A 25,236-nucleotide genomic window follows, 5' to 3' on the forward strand; every position below is an offset into this window, starting at 1 on the left:
TGACATGAATGGAGTTAAATCCAGCTGACAACCAGTCATGAGTGGTGTTCCACAGGGGTCAGTGTTGGGGCCCATCCTCTTTAATATCTTTATTGATGATTTGTATCAGGGCATTGCATGCACCCTCAGCAAGTTTGCAGATGACACCAAGTAGGTGGAAACTGTCAATCTGCCAGAGGGTAGAAGGGCCGTGCAGAGGGACCTGCCCAGATTGGATCAATTGGCAGAGACCAATGAAATGAGGTTCAACATGGCTAAGCGCCAGGTCCCGCACTTTGGTCACAACCCCATGCAACACCACAGGACTGGGGCAGGGTGGTTGGAAAGCTGTGCAGAGGAAAAGGATCTGGTTGTGTTGGTCAATGCTCAACTGAACATGAGCCAGCAGTGTGCCCATGTGGCCAAGAAGGCCAACAGCATTCTGGCTTGTATCAGGAATAGTGTAGCCAGCAGGACCAGGGAGATGACTGTCCCCCTGTACTCAGCTCTGGTGAGGCCTCACCTTGAGCACTGTGTTCAGCTTTGGGCTCCTCAGTACAAGAAAGACTTCAAGGCCCTGGAACATGTCCAGAGCAGGGCTACAAAGCTGGTGAAGGGCCTATAGCACAAGTCCTATGAGGAGCAGCTGAGGGAGCTGGGGTTTAGTCTGGAGAAGAGGAGGACCTCATTGCTCTCTACAACTACCTGAAAGGAAGGTGCTGTTGGTCTCTTCTCACAGGTAACTAGTGATAAAACTAGAGGGAATGGCCTCAGGTTGTGCCAGGGGAAGTGCAGGTTGGAAATAAAGAGAAATTTCTTCTCAGAATGAGTGGTTAGGCATTGGAATGGGTTGCCCAGGGAGGTGATGGAGTCACTGTCACTTGGGGGTGTTCAAGGAAAGGTTAGACATGGTGCTTAGGGACATGATTTAGTGGGTGACATTGGTAGTAGGGGAGTGGTTAGACCAGATGATCTTGAAGGTCTTTTCCAAACTTAATTATTCTATGATTCTTTAAAATGGAAACTATTTTCCCAAACCACAGTTTTCTGCAATCCTAGCAAAATCTAATTCTACATGGAGAACAATCCAAATTATTTTGAAGTGCCCTTTGAAAAACCCAGAGAGAAAAAGAAAGCCATCTTAAGTGCATGGACTAATAAGTATTTAATTGATTTGAAGATGATCAACAGCAAAAGAAGAAGTTCAGAAAAGCAGACAAACTGATTTGAGCACTCATCTGTGAGTGCTCTGGATTCAAGTGATCGTAGGAAAAAAAAAAAACAAAAAAAAAACCCTTTGACATGTTTCTAGTTTTTAAAACATAGAAAAGAAGCACAGTGTTTGTTCTTTGCCTATCCAAAATGAAGTCTATACAAAACAAAATTTCACAGAAGGTTAGCTGAATATTTTCATAAAGAGCTGGCTTCTCTAGATTAGAAGTAGATAAAATCAATGAGTTGTCTGATGAATGTGTAATGCTACCTTTGTAACACTTAGCTATGGTTTTGGTATTTATGAAGCTGGCAGCTTAGCAGCTTGACAGTTGGCATTGAGATAATTTATTTTTAAACTTGGCATTGGTATACTATGGCTTGTTTTAATATTTTTATCAGTAAGACATTTTAAAATGGTAATTTAAAACTCTTATTCTAAAAAGGCATTTAACTAACTCTTCATATTAACCATATCTAAATATCCAAGCATATATCTATGGAAGTAATCAATTATGATTATTTCATGGATGTGTTTTCTGTACTGAAGAATTTTATTAAATGAGGTACAATTACATACTTTTTCACAAATGAGCTACAGAAAAATGCCATTTAATAAAGAATTGTATAAAGAACTGCTTCAGTGATATTTTTAATAAGCCATGCTAAATAATTTATGCCCATGGTTCATTTAGAACTGTCTAAAGCTGCAATTTTCTTTAATTGATAAGCCTTATGAAATGTGACTTGAAATGACAATATGTCATTTGTTGAGAATTTATAAAATGTCACTTAAGTTTTTAATTGCATCTATTCTGTTGCTAGTGATAAAGGGAAGGAAAATGACTACAAGTTACATAACAAGAAAAAAAACAACTGTATTACTATGAATTTTGTTTTAATTTACACCTGTTTTTATCAGTTCTGTTACAACAGTAATGTAGTAAAATGATCTTTCACATGAAGACCTCTTGGTATAAACTAAACTCGAATACCCAATTTTGATCATTTAAATTCAGATTACACAGTCCTTAAAAGTTATGAGTTCTAAATGTTTTTTTTTTTTTTTTTTTTTCTTTTTTTGGCTTGTCATGCAACAAGCAAGCCTTTTCCATTTGAATAAGCATTTTATTAGTTTTTGTTTAAAAAAAACTATGTAGAATACAGAACATTGTACTCTTGAAGTCATTTGTATGGGAAGGAAAGTCCAATAAAAATGACTGAATGTTCAAAAGATAGCTAAACCAATTAAAATAAGGCACTTTTCTAAGATACTGTTTCTGTTCTTACCCCCATCCTTGGATCCTTTTAACTAAGCTACACGTATTCGCAGCATACGTGCTTTCTGTCAGTGGTGCAATGCACATGTATTTGTATGCTTACTTTATATGATGCATGTTGGCTAAATTCAGAGCACTTAATTCCTGACTACGGAGAGATCCAAATGTTTGTAGTTTTACACTTCAAGTAGTCATTTATGCTGATACAAACAGCACTTTGTGCAGTTGTTCACAACTTCAAAATAACCATGAGTGCTTGGAATTAATTACTTGCACATTTTAAAAAGCAATTTGTTAATCACTTAAGAGTTTGTATTGTTGAAGCCTCAGGCATTAGCTACTATAAAATTACTCCAAGCACGCTGATGCATTAAGATTCTCATGCAATGTCCTAGCTCTCTCAGAATTATCAAATAGAAAAGCCCATAGCCAAGGGAGGTGATCAATGCAAGGAGGCCAACTAGCTCTCATGCCAGCTCGTGAAACACAGCTCATGTCCGTATAGCCAAACTGTCTAAGTAGTGTGGCCACATCCTGACTGTGTTAGTTTCAACATTCAACAGTCTGGTTGCCTTAGTCTGGATGCCATCTCTGGGTCAGGAAGTCTCCAAAGTACAGACTTCTGAAACATTAAAACTATGTCAGAGCACAGACAGATTTCTCTGTTCTGACCTGACTAATATTCCCTTTCTGTTTCTGAGTTTGGTTTGTTGCAGAACTCTTAGAAATGCCGTTTCTGAATAGGTTAAAAAGCTGTGCATGCCTCTGGGCAGATATCTGGAGTAGCCTGAGTTCCTCTGGTTTTCATTGGTAATGCACAGTGTATAAATTTAGACTTTGGTATGTGATTGCCAGAAATAATCAACTACATAGGCTTCCTTGTCAGCTGTAAAAATCAAAGCTATACAGCTCAAAGCTTATTCCAGGGCTCTGCTGCGTAAACACTGAGTAGCATTGAAATTACCACTAGCATGTTACTTAATATCAGTATAAACACAGTGGGAGATGGTATCATTGAGGATGTTGTCATAACAAAATTTAACAGCAAGCAGCCAGTACGAAAGAGATATGGCTGACCTAGTAAGTACATTACACATCTTGCTGGCTACCCTGCATGGGAAAAGCCTGTTTGATGTCTTTGAAGAGTACAGGTAGAACCTCTACGCTTTTATTAACTGAAGCACTTACTCTTGTATTTTGGTTCTTTAAATAAACCAATCAATAAACAAATCCTACAATGTTATGGTAAAATATGAAAAAGTAAGAAGCCTGAAAAAAAGAGAGCGTGGAAATCATCAGTTTTTGTTTTTTAATGGTTCACTCAAACTCAGATATTGATGACGACCACACTGGAAATCGATAACTTGCTGTTAGTTTCTGTACTGAAGTATTGGCATATTATGCATCAAGTTAATTTGTTTTTCTTTGCTGGGTTAGATGATGATCTGAAATTAACTACCTGAAATCCATACAGTTTAAAATAAAATGGAAGAAAGTGTAATTTTAGATATTATTGGATAATAAAACTTGATTCTCCATTCTAATTTCTTATTATACATTTTTAAAATTCTTGTAGTCTTTGCATGTATTATGCTTCAGAAATTTTGACTGATCCCTGACTATCCATGAGTTCTTTAATCTTCACTTCCTTTCCCGTTTTGTCCGGCAGATGCTCAGTGGCTCTTTCAATATACACTGTAGTGAAGGCCAGGAACTGAGGGAGGAACAAAAAAAATATCAGGGCCCAGAAAGTAAGACATGAAATTTATTGAAAAGAGAGAAGCACAGCTCTGAGACATTAGTGTGCCGACAAATCATGACACTTATAAAGCTTGAGGTGGCCAAGGATATATACATTTATTTATGCCAAAGTTTACTTAGCATGTAGAAAAAGTGAAGATGAATAATTATGTGAATCTCTTCAGCAGTTTTTTTCTCATCTTTGTAATCAAAGTAATGCTCTGTACAATGCTTAAATGTTAAGAAATTATTCTGCTTCTGCCTTTCTTCCAAGTCTCCTAAGATTAGCTATTTATCCTCTTTTAATAGTCTCCTTTTTAAAGTGTCCAACCATAATATTAATCTTCCCTTGATTTAAATGAATCATTTTTCCTTCAAATCTTCCTTTAAAACTCACTTTCACTGACAGACTTTCAACTGTGATTGAGAGGAGCAGCTCTACTCTTACCTCTACATTGCCTTAATTGTCTTTTCACTCATTATCCTAAAAAGACTGTAAGTTCCTTGTGTCATGCACCTTGTCAAGCTATTTGTTTTTAAATCACATGCACTTACTAGTATGCAAATAATGTCTAATAATAATAGCTGTAAGTAGAGATGACAAAATGGGTAAAAAATTGAATGCTTCTCGTCTGATCATTCACCTATGCAGACATATTTTAATTAGCAGTGTTGTAGCTTTCATAGCCACATTATAACACACTGAAAGCTACTTGATGAGTTTTTAATTTTTTATGCCAATGAACTGCATGGATGACATGTTCATTAATTTCATTTATTTATTTATATGTTTTTATTTACAATGTCTTCTAATAACAAAATAACTCTTTAAATCTTTCAATGAAATCTTAGGAGAACAGAAAAAATACAAAAAGTCTGCTCAATCTTTGGTAATGTATTGACATTCCAGACTGAACCAGAAATTATTTTGCTCTATAATTTATGAAATTTTATTAATGACTTTAAAAAAGTAAAAATCTTAGTAGGTGATGATAGGTGGACTTGGAAAGTCCATCTGGGAACAAAGTGTTCTGAATTTATTCGCCATGTATAAACACCCTGTTTCAGAACAAATAGCTATAGAATGGCTTATGTGATTTTATTAATGCTTCCTAGTTTAGGACAAAAGTTTGATCTATAAGAATATTTTTTTTTGCATTTTTTTCAATAATTACTAAATAAATAAATAAAATGATAGAAAACAGATGTTAAATAATTTTTAAAAAATCTTATCACAGAGAGACTAACTGTATTTCTGTGCCCAGTTCTTTCTTAGGCTTCTTCTGTGGATACTTTCACACAACCAAAGTACATTTTCTTCAAAGACTCTCGTACTTGGTGTCTATGCTGAATTTATGCTTGTTTGCAACTTGTTTGCCACTAAAGACTCACCAGCAAAGGAAAAAAAAAAAAAAAGTCAAAACACAAGCCAAAAATCTCTGCAGCTTAAATGCCAGAGAATGTTCTATAATATTCACCTGGATATAATTTTATTTTTATCTATATTATTGTATGCATCTATTTGTGGGTACTCTATGCATAGCAGAGAAAAGCTTGATTCAGTATGGCAGAAACAGGATGATGTTTCATGTATTTAAAATAAAACTTCACTACTATTCACTATTCTGTTCATCAGCTGAAGGAGCTTGTGGAGGGACACTACGTGGGACAAGTGGAACTATTTCAAGTCCTCACTTCCCTTCAGAGTATGAAAATAATGCTGACTGTACCTGGACCATATTGGCTGAACCAGGAGATACCATTGCTTTGGTCTTTACTGACTTCCAGTTAGAGGAAGGATATGACTTCTTGGAGATCAGTGGAACAGAAGCACCATCTATATGGTAAGTCAAGGATCTTGTAATGATCCCAGTTTCTTTTGTTTTCCTTTGTTGGTGAGTATTTTGAAAAAATATTTAAGGGGAGCTTTTTATTTGTGAGTAATGACTATTTTGTTATGAATTTTCCTTTGGTTCTTTTCATCCACCAGAGATGAAAACAGTTGAATAAGCTGCTCCTGCTTCTTTCCAAATCTGCATTCTTCCTCTTCCTTTTCTCCAGCTTTAAGAATTAGATTGGTGAGGTACCTTAGCAATGAGCATTTACTAATGCTACACATTTGAACTTGGTATGAGAATGTTAACAGATGTTGTATCTTGAACACTAGCTTATCTTTATATTGTTCTTACAGCTTCACAGAAAAACAGGAATATAGACAGAGCAAATGGATGTCATCTTATTCTAAATAGGCTGTAATTCAGTCTTAATTCAGTACTCATGTATGCATGGTTTTTTATCTTATGTAGACTCGTGTTAAAAATGTTGGCCTAGCAATATTAGGGCTTAGCAATATTAGGGTTTAGTAATTGTAATACTAAAACTACTTTATCTGTACTAAGTAAAAAATGATAGTTCTTTTTAGGGGAATGGATTAAATTGTGGAACAGTTTGTCCTGGGATTTATCTTCAAGCTACATGTACAGGCTTTGTATTTTTTTTAATCTCTGAGAAGAAATGTCTTGTGTTTAACATATGTGCCATTGCTATAAAATATAGCCTTGAAAAAACAAATCACAACAAACAAACGAACAAAAAACTACATACAGACCTGCTACTTAGAGATGGCTGATGGATATTATATTCAAAATGCCCTTTCTGGAGATCTGATGCAATCTCACTCTTATTTTAACGTCATGACTCACTAAGCAATGCAATATATTTTGTGAAGTTCTATGCAGCATCTAATCTGTTAAAAAAAAAAAAAAAAAAAAAAAAAAAAAACCTCTATCAAATAAAAATGTGCAGAAATCGTTCTTATCAAATATATAAAAACTTTGTTTTGGGGATGCTCCTGGATCTCTGTCACAAGATTACTCTCCCACATTTCCACACGACCAAAAGTTGTATAACAGCAATCACTGAAGTAGCATTGTATCAAATTAGGTGCTCATGTCTGACTGTCTGAAATTCAGTGTGTGGCAACCTACTTGTTTTTCTCTCATGCACAAACACGTATCGTATTCATCAATTACATTTTTTGTTGTTATCGTCTGTTCTGAGGAGCAGAAATTAGAATTGCATAAAGGAAAGAGCTAATGGAATCTTATTAAAGAACATAAAATTCTGTCCGTTCAGTTTTGTGTGACAGGCTCTAAAAGATACCTAACAACTTCATTGCAAGAAATCACCTGTTAATGAACTTGAACATAAAAATATAGGAATAATTTTACGTTCTATGATTCTATGATCGCTATGATTTACAGACAATCACATATCCATTCTCCAGAATATTTTTCATAATAGATGATGTAGAAGAATATTTAGAAAGCAAAGGATGCATATTCTGCATTGATCTCATATGATATTGATCAGTGCTACTGTTGGAAATCAGAGCTATAATAAGAATCTTCTTTCTCCTAGAATTCAATCTGAACATTTTTTTCCCCAGATACTAGTTTTTGATTGGAAACATTTTTTTAGAAGCTAAACATTTTTACGAAAAATTAAGGATTTATTATATGTTCCTAGGATCATTACTACAAGTTTGAAGAAGCTATGAGAAGTTTTATAAGAAATGTTTAAAGGGTTATTGGATAATTTGGAATGAAGCTACACATTCAGCTATATTTAAATCAGAATGGTTACCATAGTGACATTAGAGACAGGCTAAATGTAGTGCATGTTGTAATCTATTAAAATCAGCTGTGCTCTGTGCTTTAATGTGAAATTGTTCCATACTTAAAACTAATGGTCTTGGGGTGTTTCATCTTAAAGTATGACTTTTTTTTCACTGCTCCCTTTTATTGTATCTGGCATCACGTCAACAGATTTCTGAAGTAATTCTGTGTTAGAAGGCACATGTTCCATTAGCATGAATTGGTAATTGTGATTGTTCTATTTGCTGGAGAATAAGCCAAATATTTTCCTATTGAAAAGCATAGAAACATGGCACTGCAAAAGTTAGAAAGGGAAGGAAAATAAAGAAAAAAGTTAAAATTAGTGATTCTTTAGTGATCTTAGTATGTAGTACAATTACCCTTTGCAGATAGGTTATAGGCAAGGTTATAAGCCGTTCTAGTAGGATTACAGTGAAAAATGGATGGACTTCTAATAAACAATTCAGTGAAGTGATGGAAATGCTAGAACAAGTAGATTCTACATGCTGAGGAAAAATAATCTGATGTATCTATAAAATATTATATTTATTATAAGCCTCACATGTTTCTAAACCTTCTTTAGGATGTTCAGTCAGTTTCCATGTTATACAGCGGATTGTAGGTTTGTATTCCAAAGCACTGAAAAAGAACGAGTGTTTTTTTTTTTTTTAATCTTTTTTTTTTTTTTTTTACTCATGAAAGATTATTTGAAAATCATGCCTGCAATCCACCTGCAATCCATCCTAATGGTATTAGTTTATAAAAGATTCAAGTGACATTACCTCACTATTCATTTTATGTCCATGATACAATTAGAGTGTCCAAAGTTATTAAAGTTTTTTGTCTAAGTAAAGTGCTGTTATGTAGGTCTGGGTCTTGAATGGATGTTCACATATAGATGAACACATTTTTCTTCCTGCTTTGAATCAATATGAGTGTCAACAGGCTTAAAAAGATGAACATTAGTGTTTGCACAATGAATGTGAAGCAGGTAGAACAGATTTTTTAATCTGCAGAGGAAGTAAAAGTATTATTAGAATGTAGATGAAAGAAACCTTTTTGAATTTGAATCACTCGCTTAATTTGCTATTACATAAAGGAGCTTGAGATGTAAAACATGTTTATCTTGAGTTGGTAAGCTCTCGTTTGCAATGCCAAGAAGAGTACTTCTGGGAGCATATCAGGAAAACTGTTTATTGGTATGTCTGGAGTACATCTCAAAGTCCATCAATTGTCTGGATTTTTGAAAAATCTGCAGGGCTCCATTGTGGTTTACTATTAGAACTAAAATAAAATTATTATTTACATGATTTCTGGAAATTAAACCTCTCTTTTAAATAGTTTCAAACACGTCTCTTTAGATTCCAGCTAAAGTAATATGGTATTTAAAATTAAATCAAGGTTGGATCTAGAAATAGCATTAAGAAGTACCTAAAATAATGTAAGATCAGAAATATATCACTCCTTCCATGAGTGATAAAGACTGACCAAAGACTGACCCTCAAGATTGATGTACATATGTACATACATATTTAATCTGGACTGAGTATTTTCAGGTGAGGTAAAGCTACTCATATGGCCATAGATAAGTCAGATACAGGCTTTTTCAAGCAAGTATGTCTTTGCCATAATTTCTGCAAAATTAAAAATGCATTTCACAAAACAAAACAAAGCAAAACAAAAAAAAATGATATTACAATTTGCATGAAAGGTGATTATGATGATAAGAAACATTCTGCAATTACTACTTTTGAATTTGAAATCTTAATATTGAAACTATTTTGTTCTAATTCTTTACCTTACTAATATCATCTGAGTGGTTCCATTTTGACCCCAAATTACTGTCCTTTTTTTTTTTTTTTTTTTTTTTTTTCAATTTTTGCTAATAGAAGAGAATGAACTACACCTCATACATTATTTTAGTCCAAATTAATTTTCTAATACTATTTAAAAATACCCTTAGGAATATTCTGACTTCCTTATAAATCACTTCAAATCCTAGTGAAGGGCCATAAAAATGGATGTGAATGTGAGAGCGATTTGGAAGCAACAGTAATGAATTGCTATATACTTGGCATATGGTTTGACATAGTAGCTGGAGTCATCTGAAACCCTCATCTTGTTTCTGTGTAATGAATTAACTCTCGTAACTACTGGGTCATAGAAGTAATTTGTGTTTCTTAAATAAATATACCAGTACAAGCTCTTAGATATAGTTCAAATCAGTAGCATTACAATCTATGTATTTCCTGTCTTGTTTGTAGAGATCTGTCTTAATCTTACCATCTGTATTGTGAGAAGTCTATAACAAAGGAATGCATGAAAATACGGAGTGGAGTAAATCACTTTTTTAATCGATACCCGTGGAAGCAGATCCATACGTATGAACTGAATAGTTATTTCAGAATTATCTGATTATACAGCTGAAGAGCACCATCTATTGGTTTACTGTGAAAAAGTTGCATGTAGATGCACTCCCAATAAAGCTGCTGTTATACACCAGGGAATGGTTCTGGATGCATCCTTGAGAATAAAGGGCTCTATTTATTTTCTTTTTCCTTTTCCATCAAATAAGAAAGGATGTTCCATGACCATGGAACAAGAGGAAGGCAATCAGATTCCAACTTTTTTGCTTTAGAATACTATTAATTTACTTCATTTGAATCAATTTATTTATTTTAGCCTCTTTGAAGAGCTGTTGCCAGACATTCCTGTTTGTCACCAATGAAACTCTGCTGAAACTGCAAAGCCATATGTTTATGTTGGAGATGCTAGTAAACAGCTATCTTGTTGCCTGCTACTTTTAGGAAGGTCTTACCTTTCTCTAGGTTTTAACAAAATTTTCTATTTTACCTGTTTTGGTCAGGAAAATTGGTCCTGTAAATATATAATCTTCTGTACTTGATAACCTGTCCATCTGCTCTGCAATGAATGTTTCATTCTCATACAAAATAAATAGGAGTTGCATAGTTACCCTTGAGTTCTATAATTCTATTAACTTCCATGTTGCAAAGTTCCCAGTTGTTCTATAATTTTATTTTATTTTTTTTAGTCTACCATATTTGAAAATCAGCAGTAATGTTGTTTAGTACTTGAATACTCTGTTTCAAAAGTATATAGGAATGCTAAATACTTTTTAAACTGTCTTAACGTAGAAGATAATACTGTTCCAAAAAGCCAAGATACGTTGGAAGGACAAAGATACTTTTAAGATGAGCAAGAAAGGCAGTATATGTATTTGTATGAAGAACCTTACAAGACTAAAAAATGCAGTGAGCACGAAGGGATATGAAACATTTGCAATTAATAATGTTTCCTTCCTTGATTTGAATTAAAGTTATGTTCATGAAACATGACAGTATATTTATATTAACTGATCTCTTCCTACGTGATTTGTTCAGAATCCTGTACCAGCACATATATTCATTAGGCATATTGCACGTATTACTGACATTAAATGACAGAATCCCCAAAGTAATATGGCAAGTTCCATATCTCTTTTAAGACTCCTTTCCCTTTCCCTCCTTCCAAAATTTTCTGATTCTACATCCTCCTTCAGCATTTTCTGCCTTGATCAAACTTCTAAGCTTAAAATCTGGTAAAATTTCTCCCTAATAAGCACTGACACATTCTAGTCAATCTCATATTCCTGATGTTTTTTAGTAGATTAAGGTTTTGAAATCATACTCTGCCCCCTTAAAAACAAAACAAAAGCAGGGAAAAAAAAATAAAAATAAATAAAAGAAAGAATAAAGACAAAAAGAAAAAAAAAAAGAAAAAAGAAAAGAGGAAACTCAGCTACGACAGTCAAAATGATGTATAAGCAGTTTGCAAATATTGTGCTGAACTTTACTGCCTCTGCAGATCTGTAGTCTTGGAGTGAATGTCTCATTGGTCTCAGAATTGTTAAACAGTCTTTGAAAGGATTATCCCGCTTGCAGATTAGGGGATTTGGAAGGAAAGTAAATACAGCGTTTTGCATAGAAGGCATTTATGGCACCTTTGCCACTAAACTGGGAAACCAGACAACTGATATCCTCTAGTTCTTAAAATATTGCTTTCCAGAATCTTTTAAGATTCCCTGAAGGGGAAATAATATGTTTTAATTCAGTATCTATATCCAGTTCTTTGGCATACCAGTCGCTATATCCAAACATATGCAGATAAACAGTTTCTTCACTCCTATGTTTTTTTTCCATAATAAGTATTAATAAGCTCATCTCATCAGTGATGTATCTCATACTTTGCTATATTTATCAAAATCATCATGTTCCAAAATTGATTTTCTGCAGGCATTCAAATGCTTGCTTGAAAGAATGAATTATCCACAGTTCTAAGTATATTGCTAGCAGACTTGGGAAAATATAGTGAACACTGCTCTTTGTCTTTGGAGTCCATCTTTGGAGTCTGAGCCTGCCAGAGTTCAAGAAGCGATTGGACAACACTCTCAAACATATGGTCTGAGTTTTGGGTGGTCTTGTGTGGAGCCAGGAGTTGGACTCGATGATCTTTGTGGGTCCCTTCCACATATGATTATATGAAACTAAAACACAATGTAGATGAGAGGTAGTGAACTGTGTCTCCCTTTAGCATTTCCATAGGAGGAAAGATGAAAAATGGAATATAAAAAATACTATGGAAAATAAAGCAAAGCTGCAAAGAAATTCTTATTTTAAGACAAATGTTTTTTTATTATTATTATTATTTACTTTTCCCCATTCTAGATGTTGTCTCCCTTTCCCTTTCAGCATCCTGAAGGCATTTTTATTTTACTGACTTCAAAATGTTTCAGACACAATAAAAAGTGTGTGGATTTTGTTGTTGTTATTTGCTTGTTATATTATGATTATTATAGTGTATTATAAGGTATTTTATATGAGGACATGAGCTTTGCTGGACACAGTGAGGCAGATTCAGATTCTAATTGAATAATGAAGACAAGGCCAAAGAGTATCAAGAGTGGTTTCAAAAATAAGCTAAAATGTAAGATCTGAGTTTATATATGATCTATGAGTTTCTGGCACTGCATTGGAAAAGGGGATCATGGAGGTAGTAGTCAGGGCATTGAGCTGGGAAGCTGAGAGACAAAAGTGAATCTAACATGAGAAGAGTTTTGTTTGGGTAGCTTGACAGATTTTAAAGAGCTGGTAAAGTTTTGGAAACAGCTTCAGGATGGGGTGAGGGGTGTCTAGGAAATCTGAACATCAGAGTAGTAATGATGAGAATTTGGGGCAGTAGGTCAGATGAGCCTTTGCAGGGTGCAATCCCAAATGTGCCTGGGAGGTGTACTCAGGTCAGAGCTGCACAGAGTGAGCAAAAACATCCAAAGCACACAGGAAAACCGCCATCACTAATCACCACATTGATATAGCAGGCATATCCTCTCTCTTCTTCCTCCAAAACAGGAATTTCTTAGTACGTTTTCCTCTGCTGTTTAGGACAGCAGTGAAGCCTGGCCTGCCCTCTTCTTTCCTGTTAAATATTTGGTAGCCTTATCAGCATCCTGTGATTTTTTCACCAGATATTGCCCATGTAATGATGGCAAGTGATGAAATATGTGTGTAGTTCTTCTAAGCTTCAGGTAGAAATGTAACAAAACACTGTAACGTTCATTTTGGACAGCAGCTTTACTTTGCATTGTGTTTTTTGCATTGTGTTTTTTTTGCATTGTGACTTGTGTTCAGAGAAAGATGTGATGGAAATAATCTGATTTAAAAAATGGTAGAGTTCTGATGCAAAGGCAATTTTTTAAGGCCCCGTTAATAAAAGTGCTTAGATTATGGTAATGGATCATATAGAAATCTTGAAAAAGTTCTTACGTTCGTGTTTAAAGAAAGCGTATCTGAAATGTGTTGCTTTTTCTTTTGTAATATCTTCATCCTAAATATTATACATGTGTATATTAATAACTGTATAGATAAAAGTATCGGCAGCTTTTGCGAAGTTTTTTAGCCTAAAACAAAGAAGGTGGTGAATTAACTTCATGTTAGTATTAGCTACTATAAACTAATATCTCTTGCCTGTGTTATCTGTACAGCCACAGAGACTGCTTAGCTGTTAACACCAGCATGTGAATGGTGTATGAAGTGAGAAGTAAAGAAGCAATAAATTGATGCTTAATTCACAACACTATTGCTTTCTTTGCACCTATTAATTTACAGCCTACTGTGCTGAAGAGGTATAAAGGCTTAATTCACAGCACATCACAGACTGACAGGAATATGAGTGAGAGAACTCACTTAAGGAAACACTGTGACCTACAGTATATTTTTCCACCACATTTAAGATAACATAAAAAGTACTAGATTTTTAAAATTAAGTATGTGAACAAGGTTTAAATACATTAGCAGAAAGCTTGGGCTGCTTACCAGCTAAATACCACTAGCATTACTATCTTTCTAAACAAGCTGTCTAACCCTGGAGACTCAACATGCACCTAAAATTTCCTTCTGCTGCGTCTATTGTATTGTTCTACAATATGCATATGTGTAGCCTAGTTTTCTTGCAAAATCCTTGACAGTAAATTCAGGAAAATACATTCTAATGATGAAACAGCTTATGTCAGCATATTCAGGCAATGATAGAAGCTTTTTTGACAGATATGTATGGATCATTTTGTTACTTTCTTTTAGGCAGTTCCTGCATGGTATAGTCAGCTTCAAGTGTAGCATATTAGTAAGACAAAATCCACACATATTTTGACTCCTTGAAATTGAGATTTTCCTTTTTTGTTTGTTTGTTTGGTTGGTTTTTGTTTTGTTTTTTCCTTTTCCTCATTTTTGCCATATAGCCCTACCAGGGATTCTAGATCTATTTAAAATTACATTAATTCTGAAACATACATATACTCCCTCATGTTTTCCCACAAAATATTCTGGAACTGAAGCTGAGGCTGGCTAACTTATACCATATAACTGGAGTTGATTCATTTATATCAGTGGAGGTTCAGGCTAGATGCTAGGAAAACATTTTTCACCGAGAGGGTGCCTGGGCACTGGTACAAGCTCCCCAGGGCAGTGGTAATGGCACCAAGCCTGCCAGAGTTCAAGAAGTGTTTGGACAAAGTTCTCAGAAACATGGTCTGATTTTTGGGTGGTCCTGTGTGGAGCCAGGAGTTGGACTCTGTGATCCTTGTGGGCCCCTTCTAGCTCAGGATGTTCTACGATCTGTACACATCTGTGTTAGCATGTCAGAAAGAAAGAGGCTAAACATTTACAGAAGAGTAAGAGGCTAAAAATTTACAGAAAATGTATTTATTGTGAATATTACATTTCTCTGGAAAACAGAAAGGCTTTTTACCCTGGAGACCCTGAGCCAAATTCTAATTTTGTTCCCAGTACCTAGTTCAGGTATATTAACAGAAAATAAACAAACAAACAAATAAATAAATAAAATAAACAGTCATTAAAATATTTTAATCACATTCATCACTATCTTAAAAAAGTTCACTTATATTAAAAAAAAAAAAAAAAAAACTACACCAAAATCAACATATTGAAATATTGAAAAAAGTGTTCATTTTGCACACATACCACCTCTTCATCACATCACTGTCGTACATATTCTCCAATTCTTCAAAGCTACAATGGCATGTAGTAGTTGCCTCTCTTCCATAGTGGCAAGAAGTGATGATGAAGGATGGTCCTTTACCAGACTTGTCTTTTGTAATGCATGGTGTCTTTCTATGTTAGAATTGTAACACCAGCTATTATAATTTTCTTAAAGATATACTAGGTTTTTTGTTGTTGTTGTTTTGTTTTGTTTTAGTACATATCGTATTACATTTTATTTTAAAAAAATGTTTTCAAATATTTGAATATATGAAAAACAGGCTGGTAGGGGTTTGCATACTTGAATGCACTCTTACAATGCAGCAAGTTTGACAGCAATTTTTTTTTTTTTTTTTTTTAAACAAGGGTATAATTTTAGAATATAAAAATAATGTATGTCTGCTTTATTTTTTGCCCTGAACATTTTGAAAGCTTCTACTAAAGTATAGAGCATAACAACATAACATTTATTAGTATGTTTTTTGTTTTGCTTTGTTTTGTTTTCCCAACAAGATGCACATACTCCCTCAGAAAACTCTATCTGAATCTGCATTGCAAGCTTGTCTGGCCAGCTACCTGTTATTTGCATAGTTCTTCCACTAAGATCAGTGCTGTAGTCCACATTGGCCAGAATAAACTCATCTATGAACTGTTCTTACAGTAATGTTAATAAATCCCTCTCTTTACATAGCACACAGAATGCATTGATTACTTCTTGGACTCTAAAATGTTAAATTTAATTTAAACAACATGTTTATTGATGGTCACTTTTTTATAATTTCTGCACAGTAAGCTAATGTTTGGACTTTATGTTTTCTTTACAGAGGTCTGTGCTTAGAGGATAGGGTATTGCTTTATATCTCAGTTTTAAAGAAATAGTTACAGCACAGAGAGTTTAGATATGATGTATATCTTTGATATATGTCATTGATACATAGACTAATATATCATTTATGGTTTTCTCATTTCCTAAGTAGGAAAAGGAAAGGACAATCAGAAGTAAGGGGAATTTGTTTGGAAAAAGGAAAATGCAAGGATTTTGCTAGTCAGAAAGTTTAGACAAGCTTGGTAATCACAAAGAGTAAAAAGTATGAATATCAAATATAAAACAAATAAAATTTTAAATGAAAATAAAAAATATTAGTTTTTCATATATTGGATGACTTGTAGTCAAGTCTAAACTAATTATTCTAATATTTGTATTTTTTAGTGTACTAGGCAAAAGGGGCAGAAAATAAATGCAAGTTTTCCAGGCCAGAAATGCAGAAATTGAGAACTTTTATTAGGCTAATTGTTTGTTTGTTTTCTTTATAATGATGTGACCTGGGTATTAAAATCTATTGATTAGAAAAAAAAATAAAATACAATGAAGTATAATGTGAGCATCTGACTAATACAATATAATTTTGTATTTGAGAGTTGTACAAAATCCCATGTAGTGATGAGTAATCACCTACATTTGGAGGAGACCACACATACTGTTTTGGTTTATATACAGAGCTTATGGAAATTATATGTAAGGTACTAAAAAAAAGCATGATACCAGATACCCTGATATATCAAAACAAATTGCACACTTTTCTCAAAATGGTTCATTATTGCACACCTATTTTGAAATCAGAATAGTAGGACCAAATTAACAAAATATGTAGGTATATACCATATACCATATGATGCATATCAATGCATCAATGATACCATATGATGCATATCAATGCATATCAATGTGCGCTTGCAGCCCAAAAAGCCAAGCATATCCTATGGGCTGCATCAAAAGTGTGGCCAGCAGGTCAAGGGAGGTGGTTCTACCCCTCACTCTGCTCTCATGAGTACTCACTTGGAGTACTGCATTCAGCTCTGGGGCCCTCAGCACAAGAAGGACATGTAAGTATGGAAGAAAGATAAGTCCAGAGGAGGGCCATGAAGATGATCAAGGGGCTGGAGCACCTCTCCTGTGAAGACAGGCTGAGGGGTTTGGGGTTGTTCAGCCTGGAGAACAGAAGGCTCTGGGGAGACCTTATAGCGGCCTTCCAGTACCTAAAGGGTGCAGGAAAGCTGGGGAGGGGTTCCATATCAGGGAGGGTAGTGAGAGGACAAGGGGGAATGGCTTGAGAGAGGGGAGATTTAGGGTGATTATTAGGAAGAAATTCTTTACTGTGAGGGTGGTGAGGCACTGGAGCAGGCTGCCCAGAGTAGCTGTGGATGCCCCATCCCTGGAAGTGCTCAAGGCCAGGCTGGATGGGGCTTTGGGCAACCTGGTCTGGTGGGAGGTGTCCCTGCCCATGGCAGGGGCTTGCAACTAGGTGATCTTTAAGGTCCATTCCAACCCAAGCCATTCTATGATTCTTTGATTCTATAACTGATTTCAGTAACTTCAATTGACATGTATAAACCTCAGTTTAACCTGTGTATTTACATTGTCACACTAATGTACGGTTGTCTTTTTTAGCTGACTGTCAGGAAGTCATTTTGGTTTACAAAATTCACTCAAGCAAGTAGAATATATTATAGCAGAGCATATATGCAGATTTGTTGGAGTGTTATTTGTCATCTTTCTGTGTACATAAAAATAACATTTATATTACAAAACTGAGCATTCTAAAATCAAGAATGGCATCTTTAGTTTGACCCACTTGTACATAAAATTTGACATAGGTTTTTTAATTATGCTATCAAATGCTCATAATTCTCACCATGTTCAGAGACTGAATTACTGTCATGTATTTAGAAAGACTCTAGTCAGTAGGACCATTGCTTCATATGTTGAAATGGGAAGTTGAGTGCCTTATCCATGATATTAAAGGAAAAGAGAATAATGTTTCATGATAAAAACAGAGTACCACTTTAAAAGCGAAGTCTTATATACACTTGTTCCACTGTGTTGTTTCTGTTAACAAATCTCTTCATACAAATTTTTTGCAGTTTTTTGCTAATATTGTTGTAATTATTTCTGGTACAGCTAGATTCAGCTCCTTTAGTTCTTTTAACTGCAACTAGAACCAAGGAGAACTTGAAGAGAGCAAACAGAATACCTGGTGGTCAAGGCTTATTTTTTTTTCTTGGGACTGAGTATTGTATCAAATTAATATTAGATTAGTAGTCTTTGTAATACTAGTTTATCTTTCTTGTGTTGTAAGAAAAAATAGTCATTGTAGAAGTAATAATGGTATTAGTAGCAGTAAAACGGTAAATTTTCTAACATTGTGCCAACATAAAAGATGGTTGGAGGCTCAGATGTATTGTGAAGGAGCACATTTAAAGATAGAGAAATATTTTACTTTTTCTTTATTCATTATTTATGGACATTTTTAAAATTTAGTTTCAGTCTTGTTTAACCTGATTAATTCATCACACTACCACCAATATAATACCACCACTAAACCATGTCCGTAAGCACCAGGTCCAACGTTTTCTTAAACACCCCCAGGGATGGTGACTCCACCACGCCCCTGGCCAACCCTTTCCATTATCTGACTACTCTTTCTGAGAATGTCTCCTAATTTCCAACCTAAACCTCCCGTTATGCAATTTGAAGCCATTCCCTCTAGTCCTGTCACTAGTTATCTGCGAGAAGAGGCCGACCCCCAGCTCCCCCAACTTCCTTTCTGGTAGTTGTAGAGAGAAAAAAATAAAATGTGAAAGCATAAAATCACCATTATTTTCTTTTTCTGAGGTCCAAACTGTAGTTTAGTGTATGTGGCAAGCCTATACTTTAGAAGTCTATAAAGGATGATAAAATGTCCTGTTGATATTATTTCCCAAGGTATTTGGATAAGTGCTACCTACCAACATTATTCCCAGTATTCCTATTCATTGCTCTTTTATTCTACCATGATGGGTACTGAAAATGGTCTTGTAAAAATATGTTGGAAAAAAAAAATGGAAGGAAGAGTATAGAATTTCTTCTGTAGATCCCATGCAGCCTATGTATGAAGTGGATAGAAGAGACTTCAAAATAAAGACTCTATACCTATATATAAAACATTCATGGGTAGTGAATTTTGTTCCAATCCAATTATGTATTTCTGTCTTATGAATTAGCTTAACGGTAAATTGACAAATTGAAAACTGAGGCCAAGAATTCAACTGGTGTGAAAACTGTTTGTACTTATAACCTCAGAAGTGATAGCAGAGGAGGATGATACATTCATTTGAATCCCTATGATATGGTTCTTAGTACAGTATTATAATGAACAGTTGTTAAATGTATAGCAGAGCTGTATGTAAAACAGCACTAGGCCAAAACTAGAACACAAATCAGATGGCGTTCACAAGTTTCAAAGGATCTTTGAAAACTAGATAGGTTGTTAAAAAAGAATGACAAAAATGATTCAAGAGTGGATGTTTATCTCATCAGAAAGCAGTTCCAGCATTAAAGGTCCATGTGGAGAAAATACTGGATCATACTTATCTAATCTAACAAAAGAAGGTGTAAGAAAGACTAAGAACCAGAACCTGTACTGGTTGGATTGCAAGAAGGAATGGATTTAGTAAATTTTTTTTTATCATATTTTGAATTGGTGTTGAATTCTGTCTCCTCATTTCTTAAAATTGACATTGGATGTCTTTTGTTTGTGCTTTGAACAGGTGTAAATTATTATGTACAGCCAAGGGGTGACAACAGGATTTCCAGTTCTAAGCTATAGAACCTAGATCTAAAGACTGAACATATGGGAAAACTTTATTCTACCAGTTCTTTTTCTATCTTCCTTGTTGTAAAAAGAAACTTAAAAGCAGTGAATCTTGTATTTAGCACTGAAAGTGTGGGATTCCATAACTTAGCATTATTTACTAGGAGAGTTTCTCAAGCTGAGGATTTCAGCTCTTGTGCAGAGGGCAACTATCAAGAGAAATCTTGGTTTCTTGGAAACTGATGTACAGGTTTTCACAATAAATATTTAGAATGAACACACTGCCCCTGGGTAGCAATATGGTAATAGAAAACATGGGTAATGTGTTTACTTCAGCTGCTATATTTGAAAGCAATCCTCTGCACTCCCATTGGGTTACATGAAGCTCTTAAAAATGTTAATTTCTCAGTGTACAGAAAGTAGCAGTAAACCTCTGCAAATCTACATAGATTTGAGAGCTGAATTAATAAGTTTTATGTATATTTGAGATTTATCAACATTTTTTAATGGTACTGTCAGTTCTTAAGAGACACCAAAATTACTTGGAATAAAAAAAATAAGTTATGATCTTCTATACTGGGAGATTCTAAACTCATTGTGAGATTTTAGACACTAATCACCAATTTTGTAACAAAAGATGATGTGTCCTTTTGGAAAGAATGAAGATTTAAATATATTTTTCAGAAGACTGAAAAGAAAGATTATTTTTTTATATATCAAATTGCCTTGAACATTTTGTAGAAACTTTTACTTGTCAGAAATTAGAACAGCTTTCTGTTTGTTCAAAGTAAAGTATATAGCATAGTAGTATTATTCCATTATATAAAAGTCTTTATGCAGCTGGGTTGCACTTTTTTCTTGGGCTTTTCTTATTAAGAACCTTGTATATGAAACACAGCAACTGTTGGCAGAAACATGGACAAGTTATCTCTTGTCATTATTCTAGAATTATTACTGTTTTAAATAACAAACCAAACTACATGATGTCTGTGTAAGCTTCTGATGCAGAACTAATGAACATTTTTTTAAGATTTTATGATCTAACAAATATAGGCAACAGATATGAAATTCAAAATTAGAAACAATGTATTTTCATTGTAGTAATCAACTTGACCTGTGTAAAATAAGCCATAAAACTTCTCTGTCTGAGCATATTTTCGCCCAGGAAAGTCAAAGCTGTCCTTGATTTACAGTTCCTCAGTCCTTCAGAATCTTTTGTGATGTATTCCAATAGTTAATTATCCTTATTTTTAAAATCAAATGTCTGATTTCTAATCTTACATACAGTTAGTTTCATGTATCAGCCATAACATGTTTTTCTGTCTTTCTCTACAAGACTGAAGAGCTGTTATCAAACTTCAGTTCCTTGTAAGTATTTATAAACTGCTGCCAAATAATCTCACAACTATCTCTTTGGTAGTATAAATAGATAATTTTTTGAGTCCTTCACAAAACAACAACTCTTGAATTTTCTTCAGACTCTGCAAATTACAATATATTCTTCAATCTCAAGCTATACTTGTGAAATTGAAAAGAACAGTACAGTAGCAGATACTTGCTTGTTATTTTTTTTTTCCATTGGAACACAAGGTCATGTTAAGCAGATTATCCATTTTCTACATGTCAATAGTTGGAGTGATTTTCATTTGTTTGCTTGTTTTGTGGTGTAGACATGTCCTGAAAGATAGCTCAATAATTTTGCTTAGATGAAAACTGATTGATCTAAAATAGAGAAGTATCATGGATAATATGATATCCATGGATATAATATGATATCCATGCTACTGCGTGGCCAGCAGGTCAAGGGAGGTGATCCTCCCCCTCTATTCTGCCCTGGTCAGGCCTCACCTGGAGTACTGTGTCCAGTTCTGGGCTCCCCAGTACAAAAAAGACAGGGACCTCCTGGAAAGAGTGCAGTGGAGGGCCACAAAAATGATACGAGGCCTGGAGCATCTTCCCTATGAAGAAAGGTTGAGAGACCTGGGTCTGTTCAGCCCGGAGAAGAGAAGACTGAGAGGGGATCTTATCAATGTGTACAAATATCTGAGGGGTGGGAGACAGAAGGATGTAGCTAACCTCTTCTCAGTGGTTTGTGGGGATAGGACAAGGGGCAATGGCCTCAAAGTAGAACACAGGAAGTTCCGCACCAACATGCGAAAGAACTTCATGGTGAGAGTGACGGAGTACTGGAACAGGCTGCCTAGAGAGGTTGTGGAGTCTCCTTCTTTGGAGATATTCAAGGCCCGTCTGGACGCCTACCTGGGCAGCCTGCTCTGAGGAACCTGCTTTGGCAGGGGGGTTGGACCCGATGATCTTTCGTGCTCCCTTCCAACCCCTACAGTTCTGTGATTCTGTGATTCTGTGATTCTGTGAGTTGGTGTTTTCTATGGATTTAGCAAGTTGCAGCTGGCTAATCTTCCCTCCTGCCACCCCAGGTCTATGAGTGCCACATCATCTCTCATGATCAGGCATTATTAGGAATTTTTACAAAAATAGTAGAGGACCTCTACCCATTGAATACTGTGAAAACTTCTCTCCTCTGAGACAAGTGGCTGAGCCCTCTAGTAAACCGAGGCTAAGGACACCCCTGCCTTGGGATACACTTCTGTATACCTTTTTGAAAGGTACTTTTGAGAGCACAAGCCTCTTTCTCCCTTTGTGGGATGTATTTTTAAGATTTTGTTCAGGGAGATTATATATATATATATATATATATATATATATATATTGTTTTCTCCGAATTTTATTCTGTTTTGTTCCCTGCACCTTAATATTTACCATTTTAAAGCAAGACCATCTGTCCTTCAGAGCATTACTGGGCCTGTTAAGGACTAAGGAATGAAGGAAAATAAATCAAGAGCAGAGCCTTGCAGAACCTCACAGAAAATGAAACAAAAAGACTTTTCCAGACCATGAGTAAGTAGCAAATAGGTAGGAAAGTACACAATGACATGTTTTCCTGACCTCAATGTTAAACAGAAACATTCTGTCTTCAATGAGCTTTCCCTGAGGCACTAGAGATCTGATAGAGATTTGACTAGTTTTGTGGCTGGGAGGCTGTCAGAGAACAATTTAGGGGGTGTGTTCATGCACTGCTTAGTTTGAGAATTTTGAACCTGAAAAAAAAACAAAAAACAATCATGTAAAATATGTAGTACTGTGTGTATGGATATACTGGATTTTATTACCAGTTTTGTTTACTAATATTTTTTAGCAATAGTATAGTTAATCTGTTTTCTTTCATATATATATATATATTGTATAAGTTATATATATATATGTATATATATGTAATCTCTAATCTGAGGTAGCTTCATATAAAGAATGAAGCCAATAATTTTACCAGTTGGAGGGCTTTGCTTCAGTGAGGGCTGTAGGAGGTACTAAGTCTGATTTATTGGACAAGCTGTACAAGGTCCAAAAACTTCAGAGAGTATGTAGAAAGTAAATTTTGAAAAATAGGGTATGAAAAATTAATGAACAAATAATAACTTTTATTCCCAGCATGTTACTAGAAATAGAAACAGAAATAGAATACATCTGTCCCACCCAGCAGCTGCATCACATAGAAGCTCTTGAGAGTGCCTGTGGGGGTGAGGAGAATGTAAATCAGAATTTGAACAGTAAGAAAATAGGCAGAATCAGAAATATACACAGTAAATATATGAAATACATCTAAATAAAAGATTGTGGGATCTGTTTATTCAATTATTACAAAATTATGGAAATTTAAATTGTGTGTACTTTATGAATTCTTATTTTTTAATATATTTTTTATTATATTCCTATGATGAAAGATCAATACAGAAAGTACGTGTAGTGTTTTCAGAGCAGACACAAATAGGCCAACATCTTAATGCACTTCCAAGATGCCAGCATCTTGGAGGCATTTCCAGTAAAATTAGAGAGAAATTAAACATTTCTTTGCTCAATGAAGTCGAATGTAATTATTGATAAAACAGATGTACCATGTGTCTTTATTTCTAATATTCCTAATCTATTATTTTCTGAATGTTCTCATTGGACAATAGTACTGCTGAAGTGACCGTGTTGAAAAACAACCCATGAAAACTTTAATTCAAAGCTATGTGTTCTCATTTACTAACACAAACTAGTATTTATTTTATTGAAAGCATTATCTTAACAGTACTCTTTAAAATGATTTTTTTTTCATATAACACTGAGATCCCCATCCACTTTCTAATCACTGTGTCTAATAATTAGTTTTAGATCCACCACAGTAAAATAGTGCTTGTTGTGCTTATTTTATTTTAGCTGTTGATGACTTTAGTTACAAAGAATACTATGAAGATCTCTGCTATCTTGGTTGTTCATTTTTTTAACTTATTTTAATTAGTATATGCTTTTGCATGAACATTCTTTTTATTGGCTAAAGCATGGAACTTGAATAGTCTTGTGTTCTATTGTTACATGTTTCATAAGAAGTTTTTGTAAAACCATGTTCAATCATTTATAATGCTTTAATTGCAAAGACACATTTCAATGCTTGTTTTTATAGGACAGATGAGTTATTTACTTGATAGCTCAAAATAGTAACAAATGATTCCTGTTAGCTAATGAATAGGGATGAATAGGGAATGTACTTGCATAGCTAAAAGACCTATTAAACTTAAACAAAAAGCATTTTTTTTTGTCGGAATACATAAATATATATATACATATATATATATATGTGAGGAAATGAAGCATATTAATATGGAGTTGTGCATAGTAATAGATTGTGACAATTGTCCAGAGATCAGTGACAGTAAATTTGCACCTAGCTGAGTGTTGCACCTTAACACTTTGCATGGGAACAGACCTCTCAGCTGCTGTTTTTTATTTATTGTATTATATTGTATTGTATTGTTTTTTATTTTATTTTTATTTTTCTGATTTAAATAATGGTTGAAATTTTTCTTCTGATGTTCCTGATACTTCTCTAATACATGAAACATTAACATTAGTTGCTTTCAGTGGGAGGAAGGTGATATATTTAATTAGGCTAACTGCTATTATGAAATATACAAACTTTTGGATACATTAGATTATGTATTCTTCTGGAATGAGGAAGAAGAAGCAATTATAAAAGCTAAATAAAAAATAGAAGTTGTAATTTTTTTGACTTGCATAAAAGAACCATCTAGATGATCCAAGGAAAAAAGCTTGTAGTGTATATGATGAGCCT

At 34.5% G+C, this 25,236-nt stretch overlaps 1 protein-coding gene across 2 annotated transcripts in view; it reads left to right on the forward strand.

The window, feature by feature from the left end:
- The window catches only part of CSMD1 (CUB and Sushi multiple domains 1), a 1,151,643-nt gene that overhangs the window by 573,836 nt on the left and 552,571 nt on the right, over nucleotides 1-25,236 (forward strand). For both annotated transcript variants that reach the window (XM_035319885.1, XM_035319886.1), the window contains exon 5: nucleotides 5,848-6,055. In XM_035319885.1, coding sequence (XP_035175776.1) covers nucleotides 5,848-6,055 — 208 coding nt within the window. The remainder of the gene's footprint in view (nucleotides 1-5,847; nucleotides 6,056-25,236) is intronic.

The sequence above is a fragment of the Oxyura jamaicensis genome, chromosome 3 (genome assembly GCF_011077185.1).
Source record: "Oxyura jamaicensis isolate SHBP4307 breed ruddy duck chromosome 3, BPBGC_Ojam_1.0, whole genome shotgun sequence".
NCBI classification, from domain to species: Eukaryota; Metazoa; Chordata; class Aves; order Anseriformes; family Anatidae; genus Oxyura; species Oxyura jamaicensis.